Source organism: Hemitrygon akajei, chromosome 19, assembly GCF_048418815.1.
Source record: "Hemitrygon akajei chromosome 19, sHemAka1.3, whole genome shotgun sequence".
Lineage (NCBI taxonomy): Eukaryota > Metazoa > Chordata > Chondrichthyes > Myliobatiformes > Dasyatidae > Hemitrygon > Hemitrygon akajei.
The window spans coordinates 1,056,853-1,083,744 of record NC_133142.1 but is presented as its reverse complement, the minus strand read 5'-3'; the positions used below and the strand labels follow the sequence as shown (position 1 = coordinate 1,083,744).

At 46.6% G+C, this 26,892-nt stretch overlaps 3 protein-coding genes across 5 annotated transcripts in view; 1 reads left to right on the top strand and 2 right to left on the bottom strand.

Annotated features, from left to right (window-relative positions):
- The window catches only part of impdh2 (IMP (inosine 5'-monophosphate) dehydrogenase 2), a 39,619-nt gene extending 28,100 nt beyond the window's left edge, over window positions 1-11,519 (top strand). For all 3 annotated transcript variants that reach the window (XM_073071959.1, XM_073071961.1, XM_073071960.1), the window contains 5 exons: window positions 5,865-6,008; window positions 9,836-9,980; window positions 10,480-10,623; window positions 10,769-10,852; window positions 11,144-11,519. In XM_073071959.1, the coding sequence (XP_072928060.1) occupies window positions 5,865-6,008; window positions 9,836-9,980; window positions 10,480-10,623; window positions 10,769-10,852; window positions 11,144-11,165 (539 nt within the window). In that variant the 3' untranslated portion in view covers window positions 11,166-11,519. The remainder of the gene's footprint in view (window positions 1-5,864; window positions 6,009-9,835; window positions 9,981-10,479; window positions 10,624-10,768; window positions 10,853-11,143) is intronic.
- Window positions 11,516-19,996, bottom strand: ndufaf3 (NADH:ubiquinone oxidoreductase complex assembly factor). Its single transcript, XM_073071963.1, has 5 exons — window positions 19,840-19,996; window positions 19,333-19,525; window positions 13,448-13,514; window positions 12,901-13,001; window positions 11,516-12,067 (listed from the first exon to the last, which is right to left on the bottom strand). The coding sequence occupies exons 1-5, from the start codon at window positions 19,887-19,889 to the stop codon at window positions 11,972-11,974; spliced, it is 507 nt and encodes a 168-aa protein (XP_072928064.1). The 5' UTR covers window positions 19,890-19,996; the 3' UTR covers window positions 11,516-11,971.
- A 2,386-nt stretch (window positions 19,997-22,382) lies between these two features.
- LOC140741684 (cytochrome b-c1 complex subunit 1, mitochondrial-like) overlaps window positions 22,383-26,892 on the bottom strand; it is a 63,830-nt gene continuing 59,320 nt past the window's right edge. The window contains exons 11-13 of the mRNA XM_073071962.1: window positions 24,628-24,716; window positions 23,484-23,559; window positions 22,383-22,562 (exon numbers count right to left, since the gene is read on the bottom strand). Of these exons, the coding sequence (XP_072928063.1) occupies window positions 22,498-22,562; window positions 23,484-23,559; window positions 24,628-24,716 (230 nt within the window). The 3' untranslated portion in view covers window positions 22,383-22,497. The remainder of the gene's footprint in view (window positions 22,563-23,483; window positions 23,560-24,627; window positions 24,717-26,892) is intronic.

Genomic DNA, 26,892 nt, shown 5'->3' with positions numbered 1-26,892 from the left:
CTAATATCCTATCAGGAAGGTTTGTTAATGCTGCATGGTGTAGTTTAGAGTTGTGGGGGGGGGGGGGGGGGTGATGGGAACCAGAGTGTCAGAACAGTTAGTGGAGAGGTTGGAAGTTTGGTTGATCTCCGAGCTTGGCAAAATTTTGGCTCCAATCAAGAAGCCATCATCAACGCACAGTGAAAGTGTTGACTCTTCCGGGGTCTGAATGGATATTGATGTGGTTGGCTGATTCAAAACACTGAACAGTTTAGCAGTAGAGGTTCCTAATTGGCTAGCTTTGAGGGAGGTCCGCTGGAAGTGTTTGCTTCGCTGTACAGATTCCGAGAATATTGGTGATACATTGATTGTTGATGTCTTTTCTGTGTACGGGTTCATATACCTGATCTGTGTCGAAGTGTTTGTTGACGAATCCTTCTGTAGAGATCCATGCTTCCGAGAAATTCTCATCGTTGTTCTAGCTTGAGTCAAGACTCTGGCTGTCATATGGTTGAATTGGTGACTTCCTTCATTTTCATGAGCTGATACTAGCAAGATGGGTCATGCCTTCTGCTCGCTAGCTGACGCTTGTGTAGCCTGATTGATAGTTTGACCAACATAGTACTTCTTGTGTTGCAGTCACTATACTGCAGATAACATTTGTTCTATCAGTGACGTCTTGTTCTTTGAGTTTTGATGAGTTCCTCCTCGAAGTTGCAGTCGGTTTGTGAGCAACTGTGATGTTGTTTTGCTGAACCAGTCTTGCTGTCAATTTCAAGACGTTTTTTATGTACGGCAATACAATTCATTTATTCATCGTTTGTGTAGTTTGTATATTTGGTTTCTGACTGAAGCACCTTCGAATGAAGCTTTGTGGATATCCATTCTATTGGAAGGTCTTCCAGTTTTGTGTCTGTGGTGTTGCAATGGGACTCAATCACAAGACCATAAGGCATAGGAGCAGAAATAGGACATTTGCCCATTGAGTCTGCTCAGCCATTCAATCATGGCTGATCCTTTCTTTCCCCTCCTCAGCCCCACTCCCCGTCCTTCTCCTCGTAACCTTTGATGCTGTGTCCAGTCGAGAACCTCTCAGTCTCTGCCTTAAATACACCCAATGACCCGGCCTCCACAGCTACCTGTGGTAATAATTACCACAAATTTACCACCCTCTGCCAAAAGAAATTTCTCCACATCTTTGTTTTAAGTGGGCGCCCCTCTATCATGAGGCTGTGCCCTCTTGCCCTAGACTCCCCCACCATGGGAAACATCCTTGCCACATCCTCTGTCTAGGCCATTCAACATTTGAAAGGTTTCAGTGAGATCCCCTCTCATCTTTCTAAATTCCAGCGAGTACTGACCCAGTGCTATCAAACGTTCCTCATATGATAACCCTTTCATTCCTGGAATCATCCTTGTGAACTTCCTCTGAGCCCTCTCTAATGCTGGCATGTTTTTTTTTAGATGGGCTTGTGCACAATACTCAAGGTAAGGCCTCACCAGTGCCTTATAAAACCTCTACATCACATCCCTGTTCTTGTATTCTAGTCCTCTTGAAATAAATGTTAACATTGCATTTGCCTTCCTCACCACCAGCCCTACCTGCAAGTTAACCTTTAGGGTGTCTGCACATGAACTCCCAAGTCCCTTTGCCTCACAGAATTTGGATTTTCTCTCCGTTTAGAAAATAGTCTGCACACTTATTTCTACTACCAAAATGCATGACCATGCATTTTCCAACATTGTATTTCATTGGCCACTTTCTTGTCTATTCTCCTAATCTGTCCAAGTCTTTCTGCAGCCTACCCATATCCTCAGCACTACCTGCCCTTCCACCAATCTTTGTATCATCTGTAAACTTGGGAACAAAGCATCTATTCCATCATCTGAATCATTGATATGCAGCATAAAAAGATGTGGCCCCAACACTGACCCCTGCGGAACACCACTAATCACTGGCAGCCAACCAGACAAGGTTCCTTTTTTCCCCACTCACTGCCTCCTACTAATCAATCAGTGGTCTAATCATGCCAGTAACTTTCCTGTAATACCATGGGCTCTTAACGTGGTAAGCAGCCTCGTGTGGCACCTTGTCAAAGGCCTCCTGAAAATCCAAGTATACAACGTCCATTGCATCCCTTTCATCTTTCCTACTTATAATCTCTTCAAAGAATCACAACAGATTTGCCAGGCAAAATTTTCCCATAAGGAAACCATGCTGACTTTGTCCTATCTTGTCCTGTGTCACTAAGTACTCTGTCACCTCATCCTTAACAATTGACTCCCAACATCTCCCAATCACTGAGGTCTGGCTAACTGGTCTATAATTTTCCAGTCCACATCATGCCAGAGTCCAATGATTTTTGAAAGAAAATTGCTAATACCACCATAATCTCTAATGCTACCTCTTTCAGAACCTTAGGGTGCAGTTCATCTGCTCCAGGTGACTTGTGTACCTCTAATGTCTTTCAGCTTTCTGAGCACCTTCTCCCTTGTAATAGTAACTGCACCCACTTCTCTTCCCTCACACCCTTCAAGATCTGGCACACTGCTAGTGTCTTCCACAGTGAAGACTGATGCAAAATACTCATTTACTTAATCAGCCATCTGCTTGTGCACCGTTATTATTCCTCCTGCTCATTTTCTAGTGATCCTATGTCCACTCTCATTTCTCTCTTATTTTTTACATACTTGAAAAAGCTTTTAATATCCACTCTAATATTGTTTGCTAGCTTGCTTTCAAATTTCATCTTTTCCCTTCAATGATTCTTTTAGTTGCTCTCTTCAAAGGTTTTTAAAAGCTTTCCAATCCTGTGTCTTCCCACTAATTTTTGCTTTGTTGTTTGCCCTCTTTTTTGGTTTTACATTAGCTTTGACTTCCCTTGTCAGCCATGGTTGTATAATTTTGCCATTTAAGTATTTCTTTGTATTTGGAATACACATGTCCTGCACCACCTTCATTTTTCCCAGAAACTCACGCCATTGCTGCTCTGCTGTCATCCCTGCCAGCATCTCCAATTTACTTCTGTCAACTCCTCTCTCAGACCACTGTAATTTATTTCATTCTGCTGTAATACTGCTACAGACTTTACTTTCTCCCTATCAGATTTCAAGTTGAACTCAATCATATTGTGATCAGTGGTTCCTAAGGGTTCTTTTACCCTAAGCTCCCTATACAATATGTAACCTCGGACATTCAGCTCCCAGCTACAAACATCGTTCAGCCACGATTCAGTGATGGACACAACATCGTACCTGACAATCTGTAATAATGTAACAAGGTCATCCACCTTATCTCTTGTACTCCATGCATTGAGATATAACACTGAGTGCTGCATTTGCTATCCTTTTTGATTCTGCATCCCTAATGCACTGATACTCACCCTGCTGGCTGCAATTTTGTCCTATCATCTGCCTGCCCTTCCTGACAGTCTGACTGCACCACATCTTTGTTTCTTCACCATCCGTCCTATCCTGAGTCTCTTCATTCCAGTTCCTATCCACCTGCCAAATTAGTTTAAACCCTCCCCAACAGCTCTAACAAACCTGCCTGTGAGAACATTAGTCTCCCTCAGGTTCAGGTACAACCCGTCACTTTTGAACAGTCATACCTCCCCCAGAAGAGATCCCAATGAACCAAGAACCTGAAGAACTGCCCCTGCACCAGCTTCTTCCACCAGACCCATCAGACTGATACACTTAACGCTGATACAATTGTATTTCTATGCTACATTGACTGTCCTGTTGTACATACTATTTATTACTAATTACTGTAAATTGCACATTTAGACAGAGATATAATGTAAAGAGTTTTACTCATGTATGTGAAGGATGTAAGAAATAAAGTCAATTCAATTGAATCTGCCAAATCATCCTGCTTTCACCCTCACTGGTAGGTGGCACAGGTAGCAATCCAGAAATTACTACAACACACACAAAATGCTGGTGGAACACAGCAGGCCAGGCAGCATCTATAGGGAGAAGCGCTGTTGACGTTTCGGGCCGAGACCCTTCGTCAGGACTGAAATTACTACCCTCCCTTTTCTCTCAGCTTTCTGTCTAGCTCTCTAAATTCATTTTTTGGGACATCTTTACTTTTCCTTCCTGTGTCATTAACTAATCCTCTTGTTAGTGGAGAGGCTGTGGAGGCAGATGCTGGTAAGACCTCAGACAAAGTTAGGATTCAAAAAGGTTGAGCATGGTGTGACTAGTGTCCTGAGCTGCATATATTTCAATGGAATATGTATCGTAAGAAAGGCAGATAATAGTGCTGAAGATGAGGTAGCTAGTTTACAAACAGGCAATGATTAGTGAGGAGAGATAGGGCAAAATTGCAGTCAACAGGTTGAGTTACAACGTAAAAGGTGGAAAAAATCAAGAAGGGTGAATACAGGACTGAAGGTGCTGTATGTGGATATGTGCAGCATATGGAATAAGGTAGATAAACTTGCTGCACAGTTACAGATTGGCAGGTATGATGTAGGCATCACTGAATCATGGCTGGAAGAATATTAGAGCTGGGAGCTTAATGTCCATTGTATCAAAAGGACAGGCAGGAAGGCAGACGGGGTGGCGTTGCTCTGTTGTTTTAAAAAAATGAAATTAAGTCATTAGAAAGAGGTGACATAGGGTCGGAAAGTGTTGAATCATTGTGGATAGAGATAAGGAACTGCGAAGGTAAAAACACACTGATTTTGTACACAGACCCCCAAACAGTAGTAAGGATGTGGCCTTCAGAAAACAACGGGAGATAGAAAATGCATGCCAATAGGGCAGTGCTAAATAGTCAATATGCAGGTAGATTGGTGCTAGATTCCAGGAGGGGAGTTGCTAGAGTGCCTATGAGATGGCTTTTTAGAACAGCTCATTCCAAATGTGCAATTCTTGTAGAACTGCACTGTGACCTGCCAACTCCTGTACACTGCACTGACTGACTAAAGGCCAGTGTGCCAAATACCTCCTTCAATATCCTGTCCAACTGTGATTCCAGGAGGGTGCTCAGTGCTGAGGAGTCACGGGAGACGCTGGCTCTCTTCTTCTTGGAACGGACGGGGTTAAGGGTATATGACTGAGAGATATAAAGAGGAATTGATAGTGTTGACTGCAGAAATGTCTTTCCCATATCGATCAGGAGTAAATACAACTAGAGTGTATAGCGCAGTCTTACCAAGGGCTGGGGAGTCCGAAAGTAGAGTGGCCAGAGCAGAGAGATTTAAAAGTGACCTGAGAGGGAACTTGCTTACACAGAGGATAGTTTAATGAACTGCCACAGGAAGTGGTTGAGGTGCGTACAATTGCATCGTTTAAGAGGTATTTGGATTGGTACATGGAGGGCAGGGGCTTGTACAGTTATGGGTCAGGTGGATCAAAGTGTCTGTTCTCATGTTGTTTATGTTTAGTTCCTGTCTCTTGACCCAGTTTACCTGGCAGGGTTTGTCTTCTAATGTCTTAAAACAGTTGCGCAAAGATGTTTCTCTCCTGCCAACCCATCTGTCAAGATGTGGGAGGAAACCAGTGAAACCCAGTGGTCAGAGGGAGAACACAGAAGCATACAGCAGTACAGACCCTTCAGCCCACTATGTTATACCTACTTCAAGATCAATCTACCCTTCCCTCCCACATAGCCCTCCATTTTTCTATCATCCAAGTGCCTATCTAAGAGTTTCTTAAATGCCCTTAATGCATCTGCCTGTACCAGCATCCCTGGCAGGGTGTTCACACCTCTGTATATTAAAAAAACCTACCTCTTGACATCCCCCCATACTTCCCTTTGAACACCATATTTGCCCTTTCATATTAGCCATTATCCTGCGAAAATGTCTCTGGCTGTCCAATTGATCTATCATCATGCACTCCTCTGACAATCTTTTCTCCCTTCCCCTCAGTGCTGGCAGTCGGGAGGCCGCAGGCTACAGCGGTATACAAGGTGGCTGAATACGCCCGGCGTTTTGGGGTGCCTGTCATCGCTGATGGAGGGATCCAGACAGTGGGACACATTGTCAAGGCTCTGGCGCTGGGAGCATCCACAGGTAGGTTGGAGCCAGATATGGGTGGAGGTGGCAGGTACAGAGAGAGGGTCGCACTGAGGGACGGACGAAGTTGTGTGAGCTCTTAGAAAAAGTTGATTTATTTGGGAATTAAACCCTGAAGAATGGTTCAGGAGAAAGATGTTTCAACTTTGGCAGAGAACTGCAGCAGTTTTATTCTTGGAGGAAGGGGAAGGCTGGTTTGCCGAGTTTTGTTGAGTCCGTGCTCAGGCTGTGGCAGTGACAGTGGGTGACGGCTTGCCAAGGTTCAGGAATGCAATTTTTACTGGGTACTGGGATGGATTTCTCTTGACTGTTAACGTTAGTAAACCCTTTCCTACCTGGAGTACTTGGCCCAGGACGGCTGGGTAAAAAGTTCTGCAGCGACTCCTTGGGACTATCGCTTAGACGGAAGAACATTGAGTGGCCAGGCTGTGCGCCGGGAGAGTCAGCTGTGGGGTTTCTTCACCTGCAATTCCCTGTCTAGAGGGGACTCCTATCCCTTCTTCAAAAGGCTGTTAAGTGTTGTGACTGAGTTAATTCAGTAGAGTTTGAGAGGTACAGCTCCAAAATGGCCGAACCCAGTTACTTCTCGGGAGCCGTAGCTTCTGGTGAAGGAATTCCTGTAGAGCCACCGCCTTTCAGACTGATAACTAACAATGCGATATCGTGGCACCCCTAAGTGCTGAGAAGAAGTTCTCTCTCATGGTTGTGTGTGCGGTTGGGAGTGGAAAGAGGCACCAAAAGTCCCTTTTCTATCTGTGGTCCACTGGAGAGGTGTCCCTGGCCCTGAGAGGGGGGGGGGGGGGGGGGTGGCGGGTAAATGTAGAAGGGGTCTTTGTACCAGTAGAAGGAAGGAAGTTGTACAGGAGGGGTATATTGGAGGAAGGTGACCCTCAGTAACGTGCAGCTTCACCTCCACGAAGTAAACCTCCTTCCTCACCTGTGTTCTTTGGATGAGGTGAGGTTGCTAGTCACCTATATACTGTTTCAGACAGATGGAGGTCATTTTGGGAATGTGTATACCCTCTGTCGTGAGGTATTCATGGAGCTGGAATGGCCAGGGGATGCTGAGGGGGATTTTCACGTGTGTCATGGGAGAATTACTGGGTGCCTGAGCTACGGATTGGCTGCAGCACCATGCCTGCAAGGAGCTTGGGAATATTTGTAGGAATTGCCCTAAATGTCAGGCTGTTAACTCCACCATGGCAGCACAGGAGGCCTCTGCAGGCCTTCTCCCCCACCACCCCCCTCCACCCCCGCTGCCCCTATAACTGTTCTCCCTCACTAAACCCCACCCCTGGTCCTTCCTGAGCTTGTAGTGGATACAAAAGTGGCACAGTTAGTGAGGAGCAGTGGGTTAAGGTAAAGAGAGGGAAGGCTAGGAGGAAGAAGAAAATTCTCCAAGCATCTCTGCCACAGATGAGGAACCAGGGCTTTCCATTAGTACCAGTCTGGAGGGAATATCTCTGACAGTAATCGTTAATGAAGTTTGCTCATTTTATGTGATCCTGTTTTCACCGGAATTGACAAATGAGGAGTGCAGGGAGCGCAGTGGGAGGATCTGTTAAAGGTTGTCCCTGAGCCTGCCCAGCAGCAAGAGAAACTGACCAGTGCCCTCAACCAGCTACGGGAGGCAAGTCCCGGCGGTTGGATGGGTTGACTGTGGAATTCTGCCAGGCCTTCTGGGACATTCTGGGTGCTGACTACATGGACGAAAGCCTGGCGACAGATGAGATGCCCCTTTCTTGGCTTAGGATTGTCATGCTCCTGCTGCCGAAGGTGTTTCTTCACTGCCTGAGGATTTGGTGCATGGTGTCTCTCCTGTCCACCAGACAGTTGCCTGGGTTCCAAGCTGTCCTAAATGATGCACCCATTCCAGTCCTTCACAATCCTGGGCTGGTCCGGTCCATTCAGGACAATATCCACCTCATCTGGGTCCTGATCCATCTGTCCCGCGTGAGGCTGGCCTGTCACTCACTCATCAGGATAAGGTGTTTGACAGGGTGTATTGTGACTGCGACCATGTCTGTCTGTTATACACTGCCATGGAGTGACTGATAGATCCTTGTCTGTGCCCTTTTGGTTTCCGAAGCAATTGACAGGACTAGTTCTGCACGAGCCGGAGATGAAGATAGTCCTCTCAGCCTATGCTGACGATGTTCTCCTTACGATCACCAACCCTGTCGACCTACAGGGGATACGAGACTGTCAATGGGTTTTCTCGGCTGCATCCTCTGCCACGGTCAATTGGAGAAAGTGTCCTGGTCATTTAGTGGGTCAGTGGGAGATAGACTCTCTATCAGAAGAGCTAAGACCATTAGTGTGGAGCACCACACTCCTCTATCTGGGCTTTACCTAAGCTCCTCTGTGGGACAAAAGTCTCTGCCCGGCTGGGACGCCGGTTGGGTCTACTCTGCACAACCTCATACCGGGGCAGGGCATTGGTCATCAACCTGCTGGTAGCCTCTATGCTTCGGTATTGGCCACTGTATTGTCACCGTGACCTAGAGGAAGATGGTGGACGACTTCTGCGGCAACGGGAGACATTGGGTTCTCTGCGGTCCTGAGTCTTCCAATTGCAGAGGGCAGTCAGTCACCGCCTCTAGAAGGGTATGCGGCTTCCCAGGGCCATTCTCCTATGTGGGAGTTGCCAGGTTTTTATTGGAAGCTACTGCGTGTCTTGGGGGGGTGGGGTGCTCCTGGGCCTGCAAGGAGCAGGGCTTATACTGCAGGGGAGGATGTTTCCCATCCTGTCAGGATGGGTGTGAGGTTTGCTTTGGAGGTATGGAGTGTTCAGCTGATGGAGATCCCCAAGATCTCCTTCGGAAGCCAGTCCCATACAGCATGAGCTGCCTCATGGAGATACCCACTATGCCGTTCCGCAACATACTCAAATCGATCCTGTATGGGCTGCTCTTGCACACTTCACTTCATTGCCCTCGCCTGCCATTGTGACACTGTGACGGTCTGTCTTACCTTTAGGCAATGAAGGAGGCCCCTGGTGAAAGTCTCTTTAAGCAGGCGCCTTCCTCCTGTACATTGGTGACCTGGGGTGGAAGGTGTTGTACAGAGCAGTACCATGCACAGGTTTTTAAGCAGGTTCCCTGGTGCTCTGTCTACCTGTTCTATTTGGGACCTGGAGGAGTCGGTGTACTCTGTCTACCTGTTCTATTTGGGACCTGGAGGAGTCGGTGTACTCTGTCTCCCTGTCCATTCTGTGCCTGGGGAGAGTCAGTGTACCAGAGCAGGTTCACTGGTGCCCCGTCCACCTGTTCTATCTGGGACCTGGAGGAGTCGGTGTACTATGTCTACGTGGAAGGTGAGAGGTTTGAATATCTGAAGAGGGTGGTTCTCAGGTTCTGGCTGCATTTCAGCCCCACTCTCCTGGTTTGTAAGCACCATGTAAGGGGTGGGGGGGAGCGAGCCACTTGAAGGATGTCCTGGTAGGCTTGCTCTTGGGCCTGACCAAGATGGCCATCCATGGGTCCAGTCAGTGGGCTGTTGAGGGCTCTGTCCAAGCCGACTGCCTGTCCCTCTTCCGGAGGTACATTCATGCAGGGAGTCCTTAGAGAGGGAACATGCAAACATTATGGGTACAGTGGGGGTGTCTCTGGGAATGGTGGCCCCCCCCAGGAATTGAGTGCATTATAGATGATAACTGTATTTTAATTTGTATTCATTAACTATTGTAACTCCTGACCTTTGTATTTGAATGAAGTTTTGTACGTTTGTTTGAAAAAAGGGTGTTGTCAAGGGAGAACCATGTTGCAGGAGGGGTGATTTTGTTTTCTGGCTCTGCTGACTAACATTCCTCACTTCTCCCCCAGTGATGATGGGATCCCTCCTGGCTGCTACGAGTGAAGCGCCCGGTGAATATTTCTTCACCGATGGGGTGAGGCTGAAGAAATACCGTGGGATGGGATCAGTTGATGCAATGGACAAACATGTTGGCAGCCAGAGTCGCTACTTCAGGTTGGTGTGTCTATGTTTGGCTGGGGATTACACCAACCCACCCTCCCTCCCTCCAGATGGGATGTCTGCACTCTTGGCCCTGAACTGTCACACTTCTGCCTCCAACTTCAGCGCAAAATGACCAAGCTCCTCACGGGACAAGCAGATACTGAGGTAGCAGAGTCTCCTTGGGGTCTGGGCAGGCTGAAGTTAAGTGCCTGTCTCTAATGGCTCCTGGTGTAGGTAAGGGAGGAAACATAAACCACTGCAGTCCATATAGCAAAGGGGAGGGGAGGTCCAAGGCTTGGACCCAGTGGCAGTGAAGGGACAGAGTGGTTCAATTGGTCATTGGACTGTGGCGGCCATTGGAATAGAGGGCAGCTGGGTGGGTGGATGGGTCTTCAGCTGGAGGGTACAACATCAGTGTCAGGGAAGGAGGAACTCATTCTGACCGATGCCCCGGGGTAACAGTGAATATGGGAGAGCAGCAGTGTCTGATTCAGATATCTCCCTCCCCCAGTGAGTCGGACAAGATTAAAGTGGCTCAGGGAGTGTCTGGTGCTGTCCAGGACAAGGGTTCCATCCATAAGTTCGTCCCGTATTTGATTGCTGGAATTCAACACGGCTGCCAGGACATCGGAGCTAAGAGTTTAACACAGCTTAGGTATGGACATCCCTCTTTCTTTGTCTCCCATTCATCCTCTTCTATGCTTACCACTCCCACACCCTCCCTGTCTCCCTCTTCATTTCCCATTTCTGAGCTCTTCCCCTTCTGTCAGCTGCTGTTACTGATGCTCTGCTCTTTCTAGAGTGATGATGTACTCCGGAGAGCTGAAGTTCGAGAGGAGGACGCTGTGTGCTCAGATGGAAGGAGGAGTCCATGGGCTGCATTCGTAAGTTTCACAACCACCCCCACTTCCTCTCTACCCTGGATGTTTCCCTGCCTCGCTGTTCTCAGGAATCTGATGTGTGCGCCTCTTAGTATACCTGCCAGAAATCACTGGGGAACATAAAGATTCCTTCAGCGAAATGTACCCTTAATTCCAGCCCTCTCCCCTTACACTATGGGGAACGGTGACATACGATGGCTGGTTCAGTTCTGTATTTGTTTGACACCCCGATACCTCCCAGACTTGAAGCTTTGGGTGATGGGACTGACCCACTGATTTCTGGTTACTTTGCAGGTATGAGAAGAGACTTTTCTGAATCCTGTGGGGACCTCTCTCCGGGCCTGTCCAGACAAACTTCCAGATCCACTTTGCCTTCCACTCACAGTCATGAACTCAGGACTGGGATTTGAAGCCTGATTCTGTGTGGCTCACCTTGTGAATTCTTCAGAGGAATGTTTTATTTGTTGGTAAACAGGATTGGAAACCTGTGTGTGCGAGCTATAGCTGTCCCTGGTTTACACTCTACACCCAGTATTGACTACTGTAGGCTGCAGCTGAAACCACTCTGCACAGGGTGCGATGAACTTTTTTTTAATGTGGAATGCGTGTGCAGCAATCCATCTGACCCAGAAGGTCCTTGTTTACAGAATAATGAATGGTTCCCAATGTTTTCAGGTGTCTTTATTTACCACCAATTCCCATTTCCCAACAGCATGCACCACCATTTCCTTCCCCACCTAGCGGCGGCTGAACGGGAGCCGTAATTGAGGATAAAGGCAGGAACATGAATGGTTTGGACCACTCCACCCCCAAAACCATTCTCCAACAGCTGCCTGCATCCCTGTGGAGGACTAGCAAGACATTTCCTAACCGGGTGGTCTCTGGTAGGCCCATGTTCCAGCTGGGCTGAGGCTGTGATGCTGGAGGGGGGCATGTTCACCTTCATCCTGGCTCCTCGCAATGAGCTGTTGTTACTGGGAGAGGCCAGTGACTCCTCCCGATCTGTCTCCCATTAATCTCACACTGTATAGGGATGACAAGAGGACCATGAAGAGAATTCCTCCTGTGATCTTCACACAGTTTATTCCATACCACTCACGGGTGGTTTTGTTGTGGCTCCTGCTACTGGTGGGTCGGGATGTTTTTTGGAGGAATCAGGGCAGCTGCTACGTGTGGTCGTTCACTCAGCAGGAAGTTAAAGGTGGCACAGGCATTAGGCTTGGGAAAGAAGGATGATACAGTGGCATTAATGTCATTGCCCATAATCACATGAAAGAGTTCATCACTGTGCTAGCAGAGAGGTAAAATTTAAGCCCCAACACAGTAACCATGGCATTGGAAGCATAAAACAAACCTGCTGTGTCAGTCTGAAACGCAGGGGAGGGTGGCTCCTGGGTGCTGCCAGGGGTAGTGGTGACACCAGAAGTCGGCAGCTGTACACAATTTGTTTTGGGGGGGGGAGGGTCAAGGGATTCTGAATCCGAAATGTTGAGTGTCCATCATCTTCCACAGATACTGCCTGACCCATTGAGTTCCTACAGCCCTCACTGCCGATGGGATAGAGTGGAGGGAACACAAAGCTGACACACAGATGGAGGGTTTCTCATAAGAAAGGAAATGAGTTAAACAAATCAGAAGCAACCTGATTGAAATGGAAAATGTTCTGGGGTTGACAAGATAGATACAGGAAGATTTCCCCAGGTTGAGATAGAGAGACAGGAGTTACTGTGACACAAAAAAAAAATCACAGGATAGATTGGCCTGTGGGAACAAATCAGGATTTAAAAAAAATATATAGCCAGAGTGCTGAACCTTCACAAGTTCTGCACAAAGTTGGTGTCGACAAATAAGTATGATCTTACCAAACAGCAGAGCTAGAAGAGTTGAATGGTCTTGGTGAGGTTCAGAGTACGTGTGGGACCGTACTCCAGTGAGGGAGAGGATGTGTCTGTGTGTGGGACTGTCCCCGGTGAGGGTCATTGCATGTGTGGGATCATTGCCTTGATGGAGGGAGTAGAGGGGTTGATTCCCAGATTCAATCTATCACTCACCGTGTCCAGTATCTCCAGAGCAATCCCCTTGGTTTTCATGAATGCCCGTACCTCGGGATCCAGTCTCTGAACACTCTCTCCCAAACCCAGCACCAGAATCTCTGCAACACAACACAGATGAGTGTACAAGGAGGAAGAGCCAGTGGGTGGATTTCCACTGTAAAGCATCAGGAACACCTGAGTTTCACAGAAACCATTTAACCACAGCAATGTGGGAGAGGCGACAGCCTCATTCAGTACAGGCTTCAACAACCAGGTCAGTTTTACACTGTCAGTCAAGGGAACTGGCCCAAACATGGGGTGAGTGCCCCATCCCCAAAGCACCATCCTGCAGACCACCCTCAACCCAACTGGAACCCAGTTCAGTGTGACTGAACACACACTATCAAGTGTCCTACAGCAATGGCAGCCAGGTTGGTGTGGTCATATCTGGTGGCATCACTGCTTGAAAGGCTCTAGATTCTATTCAGTCCACTAAAGAAATTCAGCCATGTTCACACAAGGTCTACAATTTAACCCATTAAAATCCACACACTGAGATTCCTACCTATTTTGGGTTCCAGCAAGTAGAAGGCGGCCAGACTGTCTGCACTGATGTCTTTGTAGCTCTGAACCTAGACAGAAACAAAACTCAAAAGATTAGCATTCCACACTCCTGAGTGTCTCTGCACCATCTCTACTGTTCCAAGCCTAGAAAAGCATTCACTAAACACTATGATATGGATAACCTGATTAACTAGATCAACAAATTTGCGGATGACACCAAGATTGGGAGGGTGCAGTGTTCAGTGACAAAGACAGCCATCCAGAAAAGGCTCCCTTTACTCCCAGTCTGCCTCCTGCCAGTCAGGATGGATCTTCCACCAATACCAGAATCTTTCCTGTAAATCCATGGGCTCTTATCATGTGAAGCAGCCTCATGTGTGGCACCTTGTCAAAGTCCTGAAAATCCAAGTAAACAACATCCAAAGGACTCCTTTGTCTATCCTGCCTGTTATTTCCTTAAAGAATTCCAACAGATTTGTCAGGCAACACTTCCACTTATTGACCATGCTGACTTTGCCCTATTTTGTCATGTGTCTCCAAGTACCTCAAAACCATATCCTTAATAATGGATTCCCAACCACTGATGTCAGGACAACTGGCCTAGAATTTATTTTTTTCTGTCTCATTTCTTAAAGAGTGGAATGACTTTTGCAGTTTTCCCGTCTTCTGGAACCATTCCAGAATCTGTTGATTCTTGAAAGATCCATTACTAATGCCTCCACATTTTCTTCAGCCACCTCTTTCAGAATCCTGAGATGTACAGTTATTAAACCTAGCTGATTAATCTACCTTCAGACCTTTCAGCTCCCTGACACTTCTCAATTTCTGGCATACTAGAAGTGTTTTCCACAGTGAAGGCTGTTTAAAATGTCCTTAGCCACAGGTGAGGTGCCGGAGGATTACAGTAGCTAATGTTCCACGGTTTAAGAAAGGCTCTAAGAACAAGCCTGGAAATTTTAGGCTAGTGAGCTTGACATTGGAATGTATTCTGAAGGACTGGAGATAGACAGGGACTGATTAGTAAACATGGCTTTGTGCATGATAGGTTGTAACATACTTATCACAGTGTTTCAGGAAAGTTGATGAAGGCAAGGCAGTAGATGTTGTCAACATGGACTTTAGCAATGCATTTAACAAGGTCTTGCATTGGTTGGTCAAGAAGGGACAGCAACTTGGCATTCAAGTTAAGGTAGTAAATTCAATTAGACATTGCCTTTGCATGAGAAGACAGTGGTAGTAGATGGATGCCTCTGACTGGAGGGAGGCCTGTCACTAGGGGTCATATACAGTGGCATGCAAAAGTTTGGGCACCCCTGGTCAATATTTCTGTTACTGTGATTAGCTAAGCAAGTAAAAGATGACCTGATTTCCAAAAGGCATAAAATTAAAGATGACACATTTCTTTAATATTTTAAGCAAGGTTACTTTTTTATTACCATCTTTTACAGTTTAAAAATAACAAAAAAGGAAAAGGACCTGAAGCAAAAGTTTGGGCACCCTGCATGGTCAGTACTTAGTAACACCCCCTATGGCAAATATCACAGCTTGTAAATGTTTTCTGTAGCCAGCTAAGAGTCTTTCAATTTTTGTTTGGGGGATTTTCACTCATTCTTCCTTGCAAAAGGCTTCTAGTTCTGAAAGATTCTTGGGCCAACTTGCATGCACTGCTCTTTTGAGGTATATCCACAGATTTTCAATGATGTTTAGGTTGGGGACTGTGAGGGCCATGGCAAAATCTTCAGCTTGCACATCTTGAGGTAGTCCATTGTGGATTTTGTGGTGTGTTTAGGATCATTATCCTGTTGTTGAAGCCATCCTCTTTTCATCTTCAGTTTTTTTACAGTGTGATGTTTGCCTCCAGAATTTGCTGGTATTTAATAGAATTCATTTTTCCCTCTACCAGTGAAATGTTCCCCGTGCCATTGGCTGCAACACGAGCCCAAAGCATGATCGATCCACCCCCGTGCTTAACAGTTGGAGAGGTGTTCTTTTCATGAAATTTTGCAACCCTTCTCCAAACATACCTTTGCTTTTTGCAGCCATGAAGTTCTATTTTAATTTCATCAGTCCACAGGACTTGTTTCCAAAATGCATCAGGCTTGTTTAGATGTTCCTTTGCAAACTTCTGATGCTGAATTTTTTGGTGAGGAGGCAGGAAAGGTTTTCTTCTGATGACTCTTCCATGAAGGTCATATTTGTGCAGGTGTCGCTGCAAGTAGAACAGTGCACCACCACTCCAGAGTCTGCTAAATCTTCCTGCCTTTTGCAGTCAAACGGGGGTTTTGATTTGCCTTTCTAGCAATCCTACGAGCAGTTCTCTCGGAAAGTTTTCTAGGTCTTCCAGACCTCAACTTGACCTCCACCATTCTTGTTAACTGCTATTTCTTAATTACATTACGAACTGAGGAAACGGCTACCTGAAAACGCTTTGCTATCTTCTTTTAGCCTTCTCCTGCTTTGTGGGCATCATTTATTTTAATTTTCAGAGTGCTAGGCAGCTGCTTAGAGGAGTCCATGGCTGCTGATTGTTGGGACAAGGTTTGAGGAGTTCAGGGTATTTATAAAGCTTTGAGATTTGCATCACCTGGCCTTTCCTAATGATGACTGTGAACAAGTCATAACAAGCTCATTAAGGTCTAAGACCTTGGTAAAAGTTATCTAAGAGCACAAATCTCTTGGGTGCCCAAACTTTTGCATGGTGCTCCTTTTTTTTCCCCACTCTAAAATTGTACAAAACAAAAAGAATAGACTAATCTTGCTTAAAATGTTGGAAAGAATATTTCATCTTTAACTTTATGGCTTTTGGAGATTAGTTCATCTTCTACTCACTTAACTATTCACAGTAAAGGAAATTTTGACAAGGGGTGCCCAAACTTTTGTGTGCCACTGTATATCTATGATCTGGATAACTGGATCGGCAAATTTGCAGATGACACCAAGATTGAGATTCTAGTGCATAGTGAGAAAGGCTATCATGGCTTGCAGAGGGATCTGGACCAGCTGGAATAATGGCAGATGCAATTTTATGCAGACAAGTGTAAGGTGTTGCAATTTTGGGAGGAACAACAAGAGTAGGAAGTGCTGGTTACTGGACTTTGAGGCAGTAAGGACACCTGGGCATCTGAGTTCAACTGAGATAAACGACAGCACAGGATAACCAACACAGAGTGACTATCAGTGAGGGGTCAGGTCAAGTACAGACTATCCTTATCTAACATCTAATGCTTTGATCATTGTGGGGAGCTCATCTCAACTATGTGACACGCATCCTGTTGATGGACATTTGCTCTCTGAGAACAATTCTGCAGTTGCTGGGAATCTGAGATAAAGACTGAAAATGAAAGAAATATCCATTAGGTTGAGCAGCATCCACAGGGAAAGAAAGATGGGGGTTATTCTGCACAGCTGATCTTTCTCAGGCACTGAAGTGTTAGTTCTTCACACACTGTCTTGCTCATATTTGAAACATGTTTGGAAAGGGATTGAGACTGATCACCAGGAATTCTCTGACCAGAGCCACTCCAAGTGAAGGTGGAGCATTCAGGACAGTTTTGAGAATCAAGAGGCCATGAGTTAAATGCACTAAGTCTGGGTGGCACAAACGGAGTGCAGCACCTCACAGCAAACCAAAAGGTGAATGAAATCATGAGAAAGACGGTGAACCAAAGGGCACAGATTTAAGGTTAGTTTTATTCACATCTGAGGGGCTACATTCAGGAAATGGAATGAAATGCCAGAAGAAGTGTTTGAGGCAGATACTTGGACAGATATATGGATAGGAGGTACAGAGGGATATGGTCCAAACTCAGGCAAATGGAACAAGCTTAGATGTGAATCTGGGTTATCATGGACCAGTTGGGCTGAATGCCTGACTGCCCCCTACAGAACATCACTAGTCACTGGCAGCCAAAACAAAACAGCCAGTGGGCAGAGCAGAGACAGTTGGCTGGTGGTGTAGTGATATCTGCACCAGACTTCAAGGCCCCAGACTCCCTGAATGCTTTTCGGCAAGGTGTTTCTTTAGAAGCCACAGGGCGCGGAGAGGAACAATGCACCAATGGGAAAAAATCCTCATCCACTCAACCTGTCAATAATTCAGACCCTGAAGTGCTGGCAACACCCCCATAAATTTCCTCAGCACTCTTTCTACCCATGAGGTCTCTGCATTAATCCTCCCCACCTTCGAGCTCCCCTGTCTCAGCTCTACCCACCAAAAACAATAAAATTTAAGAGTAGATTGTGGACTTCAGGAAGGGTAAGACGAAGGAATACATACCAATCAATCCTCAGGTGGATCAGAAGTGGAGAGAGTGAACAGTTTCAAGTTCCTGGGTGTCAAGATCTCTGAGGATCTAACCTGGTCCCACCATATTGATGCAGTTATAAAGACTGGCTATACTTCATTCGGAGTTTGAAGTGATTTGGTATGTCAACAAATACACTATCCTCCCCACCCTCTCGAGGCTCCCTATCTGTCTCTGCCAACCAGACTTGCCTGTTCTATATTCTACATTGGAATTGCATCCCTACCTGCCAAAGTCATCCCAGGTCCAAACCAACTGTCTCAGTGGTTTAACCACTCCCACTGAGCAAACCTCCCAGCAAGGAGACTGTTCTCCATCCAGTTCAGATGCATCAGGTCATTCCCCCACTCCCTGGTGCATAACACTTCCATCAGTGGTAAAAATTCTCATCTCCACTGTTCCTGCTGGTGAACTACTCTATGAGATCCAGTAGCAACCACTCCCTCTTCTCCTCCTGTGATGTTTACCCTATTCCCTACCTCACACCTGTTCACTATAACAGCATTACAGAGCATGTTTACTGAACAACCTAGAGCCTTTCTCTTTGGAGTGAAGGACGATGAGAGGTAACTTGATGGAGGTGTACACAATAAGAGACATAGATTGAATGGACAGCCAGAGACTTTTTCCCAGGATGGAAATGGCTAATACAAGGGGCAAAATTTTAAGGTAATTTGGAGAAAAGTAGTTCAGAAGTTGTGTTTTTTTTTTGCACACTAGGAGTGCTAGGTCTGGAATGTGCAGCCTGATGTAGTGGTAGAGGCAGATACATTGGGGGCATTTAAGATAGGCACATGGATGATAGAAAAACGGAGAGTTATGTGGGAGGTAAGGGTTAGATCTTACGACAGGTTAAAAGGTTGGCACAACATTGTGGCTGAAGGGGCCTGCTTCATCCCTTTGTCACAGTCTCTGCATCCGTCACATTCTCATCTCAAACCTTAGGTGAGACTCAGGACAGGACTATATTCCCTGGAGTGAGGAAGATGGAGAGGTGGAGACACATGAACCTGGAGTAACACAATCTACTGAAGGAACTCAGTGGAACAAGCAGCATCCTTGAAAAGAAAGGAACTCAATGCTTCGAGTCAGCAGGAGATTGAGGGGATGATCTGATACAGGTACATCAGATCAGGAGAAGCGTAGACAAGTGCACAGTACTTTTTGCTAAAAGTACAGGGTGACACATCAAGGTGAGGAGCAGCTTCTTCACACAGAGGGAAGGGCATTTTGGAACGAGCTACCAGAGGAAGTGCTTGAGGTGGGCATATATTTTAAAACTTTCTACAAAAGCATATGGATAGGGGAGCAAAACACACAAAAAGTTGGAGGAACTCAGCAGGCCAGGCAGCATCTATGGGGAAAAGTACAGTTGCATCTGCAGATTTCCTGTTGTTTGTGACTGGATAGGGGAGGTTTAGAGATTTATGGATCAAACAGGGAGCAGACCAGACTTAAAGGCAACAGATGGAACGAGCTGAAGGGACTACCTCATCTGTGACTGCAGGAAAATGACCCTCACAGCCCTCTGCCCAAACGATCCCAAACCCCAACCCTCTGTCCCCACCACTCGGATACTCACGTCCCAGTGCAGGAGGGCACGCGGGATCAGTGCACAGGGGCCCAGTACCCGGTTGCCACCGATAGTGAAGCCTTGCTGGCTGTAGGAGTCAATGAACAGTGTGTCCTGGGACTCCCGTTCCAGGGCGTTGACCGTGGTCCGCTGGTACAGCTCGTCATCTGCCGGAGTTGTCCGGTGACCACGGGACAACGGCCTGCGGGATCAATTATAGGGTTACAGCTAGTCGTCACCCCTGAACCCCAACTTCCCTCCCGCTAACACCTCGCATGTACCCTACTCTCTAATACAACCACCAACTGACCAATCCCCTCCCTCCAGTCACTCTATACCTACACCCCTCCCTCCCTCCTTAGTCACTCAACACCCCATTCCTCCCTCCCTCGTCGCTCTATACCTACACCCCTCCTTCCCTCCTTAGTCACTTTATACCTACACCCCTCCATCCCTCAACACCCCATTCCTCCCTCCCGAGTCACTCTACACCCCATCGCTCCCTCCCTCACTGACCTGCCGACGAACCGACCGCACGTCGTAAGCAGTCGGCAGAGCGTTGCCATAACTTTAAGCGAAAGTGACGACGAGATGAGCCAAGCGGAAAGAGCGGCGCCAGATGAGGATCGCCGGGACAGCGCTGCAATTGCCCCCTGTGGCCACTCCTGGAAACTGCAGCGCCGTCACTCAAGCGACTCTGCCCCACGTGGTCTTCAGAGGGCGGGCATGAAGCCGACAATCACAGGCGGGTACTTTACAAACACAGAGACATCGTGTCCGTGGACCGGTCAGAAATCTGATGACCGCGGGTAAAGGCTTTGAATCTGAAACTCTGTTGTCCAGACACCTATCCGAGACAGTGACCGGTCCGGACGCGTATCCAGGGCAGAGCTTGTTCCCAGACATCATCAGTGTGTGGAATCCGTGACCGAGTGTCTGCATTCCGCTGGTGATTTGAATTGACTTTATTTCTGACATCCTTCCCATACATGAGGAGTAACGTTACGTCTCCATCTAAATGTGCAACGTGATATCGTAGTAATTTACGATAAATAGAACAGTCAATGTAACATAGAGTACACTCAAATCAGCATGAGTTAATCAGTCTGATGGCCTGGTGGAAGAGCCTATTTATTGGTCCTGGCTTTTAACTACAGATGCGCTGGGCAATCCACACCACTCTCTGCAGAGTCCTGCGATTGAGGGAAGTACACTTCCCATACTAGGCAGTGATGCAGCCAGTCAAGATGCTCTCAATTGTGCCCCTGTAGGAAGTTCTTAGGACTTGGGGGCCCATACCAAACTTCCTCAACCGTCTCAGATGAAAGAGGCAGTGAATTCCAAACATTCACCACCTTCTGGAAATTTCCTAAACATCCAGAGCAGTGAATTTCCTCAGTGTGACACTGTACAGACATATACCGCCCAGTCCAGAAACGGTTTGAAAATCTGACAGATCTGAAGTGAAACATTTTTTTTGCAGAATGCTCTTCGTCAGTACCAAACATTCTTCTTCCCGAAGAACAGCTTTGTACAAGAAATTGGGAGTCGAAAAAGTGTTTTTTAAAAAATCATATTGATAACTTGAAATGTATTTCCTAGATGTGGTGACAGATTCTGGCCTCTGTTCCAGAACTCTAGGTAACCACGGTGGTAATGCACCCTCCAGTTTCCTATCACCCGTGTGCCTGTCTAAGAGTTTCTTAAATCTTCCTAATGTATCTGTCTCTACCATCACCCCTGGCAGGGCATTCTACACACCCACCACATTCTGTAAGAAAACTTACCGGACATACTCCCCTAAATTTCCCTCCACTCATCTTAAACGGATGTCCTCCAGTATTTAAGGAGAATTCACTGAAACCCGAGTCAGCTCAGGGGCTGTTTACGTCTCAGTGGAGTGTTGTACACTGGTATACAGATCACTCGGCGCGGTTCTTGCTCACCAGGACCTGAGCCGCAGAGCAGGGCACCTTCAGTATCTCCCGCCTAGCTGTGACCGTGTAGGACAGAAAGTGTGGGCCCTGTTGGCTCCAACCCCAGGAGTTAGGGTGCAGAACCCATGGGATCACGCGAGCGTGTTCTGTGGATGTGGCTGAGGGGAGACTTCATTCAGTGGTAGGAATGACGGGGAGAGAGAGACAGCGAACTGGAGGATGTAGAAATCGGACACGGAATTAGGAGACGATTGAGGAAGATCTTTATCATTCTAGAGGTAGGTCACGAACACACTGTGTGAGAGAGAGACTCTCATCACATCACTTGTGAGAAACAGGTCCTTGGACACATTAGTCTCAGCTGCATGTGGACTGTAAAGATTAGTTTTATTTGTCACGTGTACATTGAAATTACAGTGAATTGCGTTGTGTCTGAGGATTGCTGGGAGTTCCACAAGTGTCAGCGTGATTCTGGCACCAACATAGCATTCCCACAACTAACCTTAAACCTTACGTCTTTTGAATGTGGTAGGAACTTGGAGTACCCGGTGGAAGCCCACGCATTTACAAGGAGAATGTATAAACTCCATACAGACAGTGGTGGGAATTGAACCCTGATCTCTGGCACTGTAAATTATTACACTAGCAACTAGCCTGCCACCCTGGACGGTGGAGTTGGGCTCCGCAACGTTTCTTTAACCAGTAAGACACACTAAATGTCTCCTGTGCTAAGGTTTCCGACTGCTGACGGTGGTCAGTAGTAAGGGTGTCAAAGGTTACAGGTAGAAATCAAAATGGAGCAAAGACGTCTGCCATGATGCAATGGCAGAACAGACTAGATGAGCCAAGTGGCCTAATGATGTCCTATATCTTTTGGTAAAGGTTAGCATTCAAGTAACCTCTCTGATGAATGGACCCACATTCATTCCCAGGACATCTAGGCACCCTGTGCCACTGAATCTGACAGAAAGCAGAGAATGCCAGAGCCTCCTAGAGTGATGAGCAGTCTCAGAATGAAGGCAGTCTCCTGGTTCTCCTCACCCACAGCCACACCTGACAGAAAACTGCCTCTCCCTCTGTCCCATCGTAAACAATTCCAGCACGACAAAAGGAACCAGTGAGTCAGGTTTAAGTTATTTTTTAACTTTTCATGTTCTGTACATCATCTTCAAGTTCCAACACCAAACAATGACAGAATGACAGGGAGCCTGATAGCTCCATCACCCCTCCTTCTTGCTCACAGGCGCAGCCAGTACATGGCACTCCTGATCCTGTTGTAATCCGGCAGCTGTTCGATGGGGCCTGTTGGGGAGACAGCAGAGGGTCAGTTACTATAAAGTCAGAGATCCAACACAGAAATGGGCCCTCAGCCCACAGAGTACATGCTGGCCAGCAAACACCCATCTATATCCAATTTTACGCCCATTTCTTTGTTACACTCTCGCCACAATCCCTACAACTCCCCAGGGGCTTATTCACACACCCACCAGATCAAGGAAGAATGGGCAGACCCCACACAGAGAGCACCAGAGGTCAGACACAAACCCAGGTCTCTGGCACTGAGAGACAGTGGCTTTAGCTGCAGTGTTAGTGTGCTGCCCAGGATATGGAGGATGGTGGCAGGAGTGGGAGGTGCAGGAGGCACTGGGCTTGGGGCAGAACAACACCCTCAGAGTTTGCTTGCCACTCAGAGGAGGGGCTACATCATGTCAGCATGCTAGCCCCAGTCCCCACAACACCATCACACCTAACAACAATTGCACCCTGAATTGGCTTAATAAAAACAGATCAGCAAATGACACAAATCCTAGCAACATTGCCAGAGAAACACTAAATCCTGTGACCTTGCCCCAGACAATTCCCACATCCTGGCATCATGCCCTGGACAAGCCAGGGCTGGAGCCCTTCATGGTGACTCCACAGCCCAGGCTGATAGACTCAGGGAGTATGTCCGGGGTCAGGCACAAACTTCCCAAAACTCCAGCTGCAATGATACTAAAATAGCAGATTTGGGGAGGACGGACTCCAGCAGGCGGAGATTCGGGGAGGAAGGACTCCAGCAGAGATTTGGCGAGGTCAGTCTTCGGCAGGTGGAGATTCGGGGAGAATGGACCCCAGCAGGTGGAGATTCGGGTAGGACGGACCCTGGTAGGTGGAGATTTGGGGGATAATGGTCATTGCCAGGTAAAGATTTGGGGAGAACGAACATCAATAGATACTCACCTATTGCGGCAATAGCAGGACAGTGGTCGTAGATGTACCGACTGCAAACGTCCCGCAGAATCCGGGCATCAACCGCCTGCACCAACAGACACACCAATCAGTTACACACACACACAGCACACTGCCCAGGTCACAACGCACACACCCACCTAACCTAACCAGGGGATGATCCCACACACACACTAACCCTCACTGGATTTAAGGTTATTGTCAGTCAACAGTATACATGTATATTGTCAAACAAAACAACGTTCTGGACTAGCTGCACAACACAGTGCAGATACTCAGTTGCCATTTTAGTAGGTATGTCCTGTTATGTTCGTGTATATTCATGGTCTTCTGCTTCTGAAGCCCACCCACTTCAAGATTTGATCTGTTGTGCATTCAGAGATGCTCTTCAGCACATCATTTGTAATGCGTGGTTATCTGAATTACTGTCACTTTCCTGTCAGCTTGAACCAGCTGGTTGTTCTCCTTTAACCTCTCATTAACAAGGCATTTTTTGCCCACAGAACTGTCACTCACTGGATGCTTTTTTTTGGTTTTTGCACCATTCTCTATGAACTCTAGAGAGTACTGTGTGTGAAAATCCACAGAGATCAGCAGTATCTGAAATACTCAAACTACCCTGTCTGGCACCAACAATCATTCCGTGGTCAAAGTCACATTTCTTTCCTATTCTGATGTTTGTTCCAAACAACAACGGAACCTCTTGACCACGTCTGCATGCTTTTATGCACTGAATTGCTGCCACACAATTGAAGATTGTAGATATTTGTAGGTGTACAGGTGTAACTACTAAAATAGCCATTCACACATATTAAGTAATATTACCACATATAAGTTAACAATTAATAAAACATATTCTAGAAGATTGACATAAGGTGCTTTTACGACCCATGTTAAAAAGTAAACAGTGCAATGTGACTGGTGAGAAGACCTGGTTGGTGGCAGGGTATACAGCAGTCTCACGACCTGGGGGAAGATGATGTTTCCCACCCTAACAGATCATGTCCTTCCTCCCACACACACACTGACCCTCAATGGGGACGGTTTGCACGCCACCCCCCGCCCACACACATACACACTGTTACACCCAAGTCAGTAGTGAGCTGTCCCACAGCAAATTTTCACCTCTACGTACATCGATCTTGTCATTCCACTCGGCTAATGAGATCCGTCGCCCATGTGTAAGGATTTGTCGGCCGATGTCAGCACACGATGGAGTGGTTCCTGTGTAAGACACAGTCAGCTTGTTATAAGGTGAGCAAAGAGGCTGCTGGAAACTGTCTTCATATATCAGTGAGTGGGGGAAATGGAGGAGGGGGGGTGTGGGCAGTTTTTAGGATCTAGGGAGAATCATCTCTCTCCTCACCTGGTTCCACCAATCACCTATTAGCCCTTATCTCACTCCTCCCTCTCATCTCTTTATTCTGCCCATAGAAAGCATCCTTTACTGTATAGATGCATCACAGCTTGGTTTGGGTACTGCTCTACCAGTGAATGCAAGAAACTGCAGAAAGCTGTGAACACAGCTCAGCACATGATGGCAACCAGTCTCCTCCCCTCCATTGCCTCTGCCTCAGTAACACAGCCAGTATAATCAAAGACACCACCCACCCTGGACCCCCAAGATACAAAAACAAGAAAGTACGTAACACCGGTCTCAAGGACAGCTTCTACCCTTCTGTTTATGAATATTGAATGGTTTCTTAGTACAAGATGGACTCTTGACCTCACAATTTACCTCATTATGTTCTACCTTATTCTCTGTCTACACTGCACTCTAACTGTTAACATTCTGCATTTGGTTATTGCTTTACCTTGTATAACTGGCATGCCATCTAAAACTTTGGCAAACACAGTGAAGAGTATCCTGAGTGGTTGCATCATGGCCTGGAACAGCCCAATCCATCACAGGCAAAACTCTCCCTACCACTGAGTGTCACAAGGAGCACCACCACAGGAAAGCAGCATCCATCATCACATATATCCCTCACCATCCAGGCCATGCTCTCTTCTCACTACCACCATCAGGCAGGAGGTACAGGAGCCTTAAGTCCCACACCACCAGATTCAGGAACAGTTATTACCCCTCAACCATCAGGCTCCTGAACTGGTGTGGATAACTTCACTACCTAAACACTGAACTGATTCTATGACTTACACTTTTCAAGTACTCTGCAAATCATGTTCTCAATATCTTTTACTGCACAATTTACTCACACTACGGAGAAGTGTGAGGTGGTACACTTTGGAAGGACAAACTCCAAGGCAGAGTACAAAGTAAATGGCACAATACTTGGTAGTGTGGAGGAGCAGAGGGATCTGGGGGTACATGTCCACAGATCCCTGAAAGTTGCCTCACAGGTAGATAGGGTAGTTAAGAAAGCTTATGGGGTGTTAGCTTTCATTAAGTCAAGGGATAGAATTTAAGAGACGCGATGTAATGATGCAGCTCTATAAAACTCTAGTTAGGCCACACTTGGAGTACTGTGTCCAGTTCTGGTTGCTTCACTATAGGAAGGATGTGGAAGCATTGGAAAGGGTACAGAGGAGATTTACCAGGATGCTGCCTGGCTTAGAGAGTATGGATTATGATCAGTGATTAAGGGAGCTAGGGCTTTACTCTTTGGAGAGGAGGAGGATGAGAGGAGACATGATAGAGGTGTACAAGATATTAAGAGGAATAGACAGAGTGGACAGCCAGTGCCTCTTCCCCAGGGCAACACTGCTCAGTACAAGAAGACATGGCTTTAAAGGGAGGGAAGTTCAAGGGGAATATTAGAGGAAGGTTTTTCACTCAGAGAGTGGTTGGTGCGTGGAATGCACTCCCTGAGTCAGTGGTGGAGGCAGTCACACTAGTGAAGTTTAAGAGACTACTAGACAGGTATATGGAGGAATTTAAGGTGGGGGGTTATATGTGAGGCAGGGTTTGAGGGTCAGCACAACATTGTGGGCTGAAGGGCCTGTAATGTGTTATGTTCTATAATTTGTATTTGGCACATTGGTAGGTCAGTCTTTATTTATTGTTTTCATATATTCTACTGAATTTCTTTATTTTCCTGCAAGAAAATGAATCTCAGGGTAGTATATGGTGACATCTACAGTGGTGCTAGAAAGTTTGTGAACCCTGTAGAATTTTCTCTATTTCTGCATAAATACAACCTAAAATGTAATCAGATCTTCATGTAGTAAGTCCTCAAACTAGATAAAGAGATCCCAATTAAAAAATAACAGAAAACATTATACCTGTTCATTTATTTGAGGAAAAACAATCTAATATTACATGTATTTGTTGGAAAAAGTATGTGAACCTTTGCTTTCAGTAACTGATGCGAGCCCCTTGTTCAGCAATAACTTCAACCAAATGCTTCTAGTAACTGGTGATCAGTCATGCACATCGTCT